The 7,165-nt window shown below is 43.7% G+C and overlaps 1 protein-coding gene across 1 annotated transcript in view; it reads right to left on the bottom strand.

Moving 5' to 3' along the window:
- T265_10761 (hypothetical protein) overlaps window positions 1–7,165 on the bottom strand; it is a gene marked incomplete at both ends in the record, with an annotated part of 63,979 nt that overhangs the window by 26,813 nt on the left and 30,001 nt on the right. Inside the window, 2 exons of the mRNA XM_009177227.1 lie at window positions 1,624–1,756; window positions 6,120–6,369. Coding sequence (XP_009175491.1) covers window positions 1,624–1,756; window positions 6,120–6,369 — 383 coding nt within the window. The remainder of the gene's footprint in view (window positions 1–1,623; window positions 1,757–6,119; window positions 6,370–7,165) is intronic.

The raw sequence follows: 7,165 nt of genomic DNA on the forward strand, positions 1-7,165 counted from the left end.
ACTACCGATATATACTAATATACTACTAATATACTGCTAATTTAGCTTTTTGTTAATCAAATGGACACCCGACTGATTCAGCAGTGGATGGTTTGTTCGGGATTAGTCACATACTGTTCTATTATCAATATCCCCACATCCAAGTCTCAAGGAATAGGCAAAGATCAGATCCTTTTGGGCAGCTCACATAAAGTTAAATAATACTGGACCGCTCTCAAACGGCCAAATTTCCTGCAGACCCTTTACCCACAAGTCACACTGAGTGAACAATTCTTCATTCTTTTTGATATTCAAGCAAGTAGTAAGCGGTCAATTTGGGAACATCTAGGAGCGCTCTTCCAGGTATAGCCACAAAGGTACCGACCGTCTTCTCCCCGTATGAAACAAGCACATACGTTTTGTGCTAATTACCACAAAATGCAAATTGTGAACACCCGTGTACGTTACAGTCGAACTGTTATTGACAAAAGCACTAATACTCAGCTTCAATTTGTTGATAAGCACATGCAATTCAGCCTCAAATGAAGAGAGACATCGATTCTATGGGTTTTATTGTCAGAATCCCATTGGTTCTATGCACATTGTGTGCTCGTCGTGAACAATGTTCCTGGGGACCTATTGACATAACTTTAGGCTGACCTTGGGCCAACCTACAGACTGAGTTCTAGGCACCGCATTTCAACCACCTGTTTCAGTACTCAAGGCCTGCTATGAAATATCTAAATAGCCCTTCCTTGGGAAATTGTGATTTTCATGAAGGATACCACATTTCTATGGGAAACTGCTTCATGGTTGAGTGGTGATCTATTGCGCAATAAGGGGCACAGCTACAGCACTCCATGTCTAATACGTTTGAGCGTCATGGACAAATGGAACTTTTTTGGCAGTGGGGAAGGAAATAGACCTCAAACCACTGAATTACCAATTCAGTGAGCAGATGAAGTCATAATGTAAGCGCACCCTACGCGTGGTCACGCCCCAGGCAGACCTTGAAACAATGTTCTCTGAGACGAAGTTTGTGGCTGCCGAACTGGTTACCCTTTACTGAATTCTAACCCGAAGATTAGGACTACAAACGGTCATGACATGCAGTAGCAGTCGTGTTTCTATACGACTATTTCGCACAGTCTCGCAGATGCTTGTTTTGTCAGTACCTACCTGGGAGATCGTCAAACCGGTTTCGCTGAACTCAGAGCTATGAGGTCGTCATCATCATCATCATCATCATCATCATCATCATCATCATCATCATCATCTTCATCATAATCATCGACAGCATGACATCAGTGTTCAACACCGATGCTTCACTGCCATATACGAGGTCTTAAGGTGTTACTGTCACAAATATGCAACTGCAGAGGTGCCCCGCGACTAAATGACAAGAACGCTGCGTGCACCACACCCACAAGTACTACTGGAATATTTTGCAGATCGGATTCAGTCATACGATTGTTTACCAAACCCCTCTGAAACCATACTACTGGAATACTTTGCAGATCGAATTCAGTCGACTCCGATTCGTTCGACTCCCGAAGCCATTGTTTCCGTAGTTGCTGAAACCAGAGGATATAGGCGAACTATTTTCGCTTGAAAATAACACGAGACGTCAATCACAGTTCTTACTTTTCCAGACGTTTTGATCCCCTTATAAATGCACAGGAAAACAACAATCCACGCGACCAGTAAGCACAACGCCAGTTCCCATTGAACCGACCCCATTTGTTCGATTCCGTCGGAGATTCGAAGCACATGACGTCTGAAAATAGGGAGACACTGAATCCGGTTCATGCTAATAGAAGTGATTCAAAAAAGGGTGTCGGATATTGGTGGCCTACCTACTGGTCGCCACCTAACCGGGTACGTTAGCTACTGTTCAAGACGCTTATGCAGGCGGAAATTTATCTCCGTCGTAGAAAAGCCTACTGAAAAGTGGACAGTGCGTGCACATAGAAGCTTTGTGCGTCAAAACAGTGCCGTTAGAAGGACCGTTTCCACGTTAGTTCCCATTTTGGTTAGTTTCACGACAGAGGTCGAAAATGTCATTGTAAATCGTCGAAACAGGTGCAAGTACTGGCCGTAGATTTTATTCATCAATCTAATTCAAACAATAGTGGAACAGTGATGTCACGATGGCGTCTGAAGACGAGGTCCTAAACTGTCCAGCATTCTTCCCTGGTGCAGGTATGGCCGAGCAATACAGGCGAAACAAATAAAAATCGTTTAGCTGTAGTCTAGCTGCCATGCCACCAGAAGGAAGCATGAGGGCTGGGATACTGTCAAGTTGCCCAAGCCTAGACAGAGGAAGTCGAGGGGTAGAGGTTGGGTTTGAACCACGGACCTTTTGGTCAATAAATTCGCAGTCTAACCACTGAAACATCTTGCCCTCCGAACAATGACTACCCTTGTGGTACTAAATAAGAGAGGGTTGTCTGTGTTTGGGGGAACCAATAAACATACAGGAAGATATCACCTCGGAGATCACAATTTTGGGTAATACTGAAACAGCGCAGCAAAGCTGATATACTGGGTTTATGACCCTCCACTTAACAAAGATCACCTATCGATCCAAACTAACGGTGTATTCCGCTAAATTGCTCGCCAGAGAGAAGTGACAGAACTAATGCATCTACAGAAAAACTGTTCCGCTACTTTATCTCACAGGGTATTTAGCTTTGACATGGTGCGTCATCCAGTTGTGTGCATTATTGCTAATATCGATTACTTTTAGCCACCTGATTTAACTGAAAGAAGAATTTTCTTTTCTGGCGGTGCATTAAACAACCTCTTGTGACGTTGGCTAAAATCTCACAACATACACAGGCCATCATACTCAGCGGCTGGGAACAAGCTCACAACCGGTCCATGTTCCCACGTTTCTGTCGAACATAAGACCAGCAAACGATGGCACTGTTGAGAGAACTGCTGCTCCGTATGATGACATCTTGCTCTCGCTCTTCTACAAGCTCCGTTCAGTCTAAACTTAGCGTTCAGGTAATCCGTAATCCCGGGATTTTTAAATTACTTATTGCTTTTAGGTTCCGTCAGGGACCCACTCATGGGAGGGAAAACTTCTAGGTTCCTTTTTGAAACAACTTTGTGAGTTCATTCATTGTTGGTCCTTAGGAGACAGATACAAGCATGATACATTACTTCGATGCAGTGCGAGTCATTTCAAAGACGTGTTGAATGAGCTTCATCACGACAGGCGAAAGCATCTTCAAGTAAAGAAAATAAAGAGAATAATGAAAATCAATCACTTTTTGGAAGATTCAGTTTGCAGATAGTTACGGGCTTGGTACAGGGAACAGTTTTGTAGTTTTCCGTCGGTGACAAGGTCAGTGGCCGGAAAACAGGTTATATAGCAATTCACGGGATCGATATTATCACGTCAGCTGACTGGACAGAAAAGCTGATCGTTTGTCTCACTGACCTCAAAATAACCTAACGGCGGAATCACGTGTTTTAACACAGTGCACGCTTTCAAAGATCTTTTCACAATAAATTGAAGAAGTCATGAAACAGGACAATGAAAATGCTTGGACCCAATTGTCACACTGTGTTGTTGAAAATTTTAGTTGGAACCAGTGGTCTTAAATACGAATTTTGTGCCAGATTTGAGCTGAATTCAGTAGGGATATTGGTAGTTGATCAGGTGGCTGTTGATCTCTTCGTGGAGCTCAGCTGCTAGCTTCCGGAAATTTCGTCACCCCAACGGAAGGATTTTCTTCCGTTCGCCGTTTGGTGAGTATTTCCTTCTCACCTGCGTGGGTGGACACAGTTATCCATTATCTCTTGTTGTGATTGGTTAATTATGAAGTAATCGCATCTTCCTGCTTTGATCAGTGTTGAGTTGTGGTCTGTAGTCTAACAGAATACACGGACACGAAACTACCGGATAGGGACACGGTTAATCTTCACTCGTTTCCGTGAACGAAGATGGGAACAGATACAAAGTTGACTAGAACTAAACCCACATCCCATCCCACGCAAAAACAAATAGAGAAGATAAATTCCTAGAAACACAAGCCCTCTCACTAGCGCCCACTAAGGATAGACAAATGCTATGAACACCAAGTTTGAAGCTCCCCAAGTTACCAAAAGTAGACATAATCCATTCCAAAAAATTAACCAGGCTGACCGAATCACACATTTAAATAAGAATTCGAGGAACCCAACTTAAAAAAAAATTGGTAATGACGAATGAAGGCCAACCAGTGAAGGAACGAAATTCCTCCGAAGGGAGCTATCCAGTCCACCAATTTAAAAATACAGACCGTGAGACAGCTAAAATCAAAACGGACGAATGAGATTGTCTTCAAAGTAACCAATCACATCGAGGGATACCAGATGTGTTTGAAAACTATATAATCCCGGGTAAGTCAGCAGAAATGACTCACCCAACGGCGTATTGATGACGTCTCCTCGATTAATGACCAAATATATGTTAACTTATTGTCCACCTCGGCGAGCACATCACCAGCTACCTGAGTATCTACCAGTAGGATCATTCCAGCCACCCATATTCCGATGGATTCAATATCGGTACACCCAGGCCATATCAGTTTTTCTGTTAGTCTTATAAAACGGAATAAAGTTAGGTTATTGAATTAAGGAATGAGTGCGATCACACTGAGATTTCTCTCTCTTTCTTGAAAGTTTATCCACTCTACTACGTCGCACATAGCGAGTTGATGTTTGCTGACTGCTCCAATGGTAAACATTGCTCATAGCTTTGTTCGAATCCTGTCAACTGGATGCGCACTTGCGCTTCTGTCAGTCCTCATTTCGATCATGTTACTGGCCCACTTCCGCTTTTGGTTTTCTGGTATCAAATCACTAGGGTGCAATGCTATCGATTCGAACGCAGATGGACCACAACCCTCCAATAGATTAAATTATCCCCCCTTCTTCCTCTCCGACAAATGAGTTTTTAACACCTGCCATTCCTCGTCATTCAAACATTGAATGGCTTTCTTACCGGTTATGCTCTTTCTGTGTGGTTCTACCATTCCCCACAACCGCACAACTTGGAATTCGGCCGTAACCCCGACATTAGTTTACTTTTGTTCGTGCATCGTTTAAGCGGTGATCCTCGTGTTGCGGGGCAATTATTCTGTTTAAGCATGCAAAGACTGGACAGAGCTTTGGCTCTTATTGGAGCTTATCACTGGACTGGATTTGAACCTAGGATATACGACGCATTCGGCGAGAGTGTACCACCAAGCCACTAACAAAGGCTGTATCTGATGCTTGTGATCGTGAAGACAAGGGGGAAGAGGAGTCAACAAGTTCACCAGTTCCGATGTACCAGATGAGGTGCGTCAGGCATGAGCTCTTCCGGTGTTCTGAGGTCAGCTGCGTAGGTGACCCCACTCTTAATGAAATACACTCATTTACAAAAAAGTGAGAGACTCACCAGGAACCTAGCTGAATCTTTCATTTATGATGTTTCGTGGAATTTGGGTTCAAGTAGAACACAAGGTTGACGGAACCTTGGGGGCTGCGCTTCTCTGGTGGGCCCCAAGAAGGGCGAAACAGGTGGGCTATCGAAGAATTTTCAGCAACCTTATTAGTAGTGTACCACCCCCACTCATATCCAACGGTGCTCACATCCACACGGTCCAAAATTAATCTGTCGCAAAAACTAAGGCAGATTATTTAGGCATTGTTAGTCATCTTCACTTTTCACCTAAAAATCAGTAGAGTAAGACACCTTCCGCTGTGCGAGGGAGTAACCTGAAGCTGGGATGTTCTTCCCAACGAATTGAGGGATACTCATATTCGGCTGGGCTATCGAAGTCTCCCCTATCAAAACAGATCGTCACCAATATGTCTGTCTGTCCTCATGAAAGTGTCGCACGTTCTCAACAGGATTGTTACCGGTTATTTAGCCCATAAATCACCTGTAATCTTACACTGAACACTCCTCAGTCATCATGCTGGTGATCTTTAGTTCAGATTTGCGGGCTCTCTACTGGTTACATGCCATTACCAACTATAGAGGCTCGTTCATGTGGCACGAAAAATTGCGGTCAGCGTACAGAACTGACTTTCTCGGTCTATCAGTCAGATCGCAAAGTTTAAAGCGTCTAGGTAAAATAGCTTACACAATCACTCACTCCCAGTATTCAGCTGCTGGATCTGTTGGCAGAAATGTTTGATTGCTAGTTCCATTCGTACCGATGGACATCACGGTCATGTTATTGGCTCCCACATCGCGACAACGATCGGTGTTCCAAGCATTCCGGCAGTGCGTCCAAGGCAGAACAGAGGAGAATGAGGAGAACAGATAGTGGATTGCCCAAGCCAGGATAACGTTGTAATAGCAGTCCAGACAAAAGTTTGTCACCGCACTGGCAACTCCGATTCCTGAAGAAGAGACGTTTATCTACCGTACATTTGTTAAACATCCAATAATAAAATTTCGTTGAAAACTTGGTCGACTGTGCATATTTGTAATTCTAATCGAGTCTTAGATCCGGCAAAACTGCATAAATGTGTATAGGAGCGATCGAAAAACCATGTGTGGGTCTTCTCATGGCTCCCTCATTCAGCAGCCTATGTCTTACCTACTACCACTCCGAAGTTTACCATAACCAAACTAATAATAAAAAATGTGACTTTTCTGTTTGGATCATCTATAGGTAGGTGGCGAAGCGGAGCAACTTTGGAGGTTAAAAGGCAACACGAACAGCCGACAGCTGTCCGAATTCTGTCGATTAGTCATCGGAGCGTGTGAAGGTCAACGAAGGCCAAGGTCACCAAGTTAGCACAGTTCATTCACTTCAAACAGGATTGCAGTTAAACACTTGGAACTCGGTTGACACAGGAAACCAAAGCAAAAGCCGATCGGAATCAATTAAAACAACCCGTTCAAAGTTTGGAACAGCTTGCAAGATGTACCAGGGAAACACATTGAACCGGGGTCTTTTCTTTGGTCGGTTTTCGGAATAACACGGATTCTGAACTGAAATTCGGAACAACCGAGTGTTACTCAGAATCCGAAGATGTTATTTACAAAGTAGGACGTTAGCGAATATACACTCATTTGCAAACTAATTTGGTTTTTCTACGAGAGACTCACCTTGGACCCAGCTGGATCTCTCGTTCATGATGTTTCTATGCAACTAAATACGCTGCACCAGGCCGCCTCATGTTTCAGTCG

The sequence above is a fragment of the Opisthorchis viverrini genome, assembly GCF_000715545.1.
Source record: "Opisthorchis viverrini unplaced genomic scaffold opera_v5_406, whole genome shotgun sequence".
In the NCBI taxonomy this organism is placed as follows: Eukaryota; Metazoa; Platyhelminthes; class Trematoda; order Opisthorchiida; family Opisthorchiidae; genus Opisthorchis; species Opisthorchis viverrini.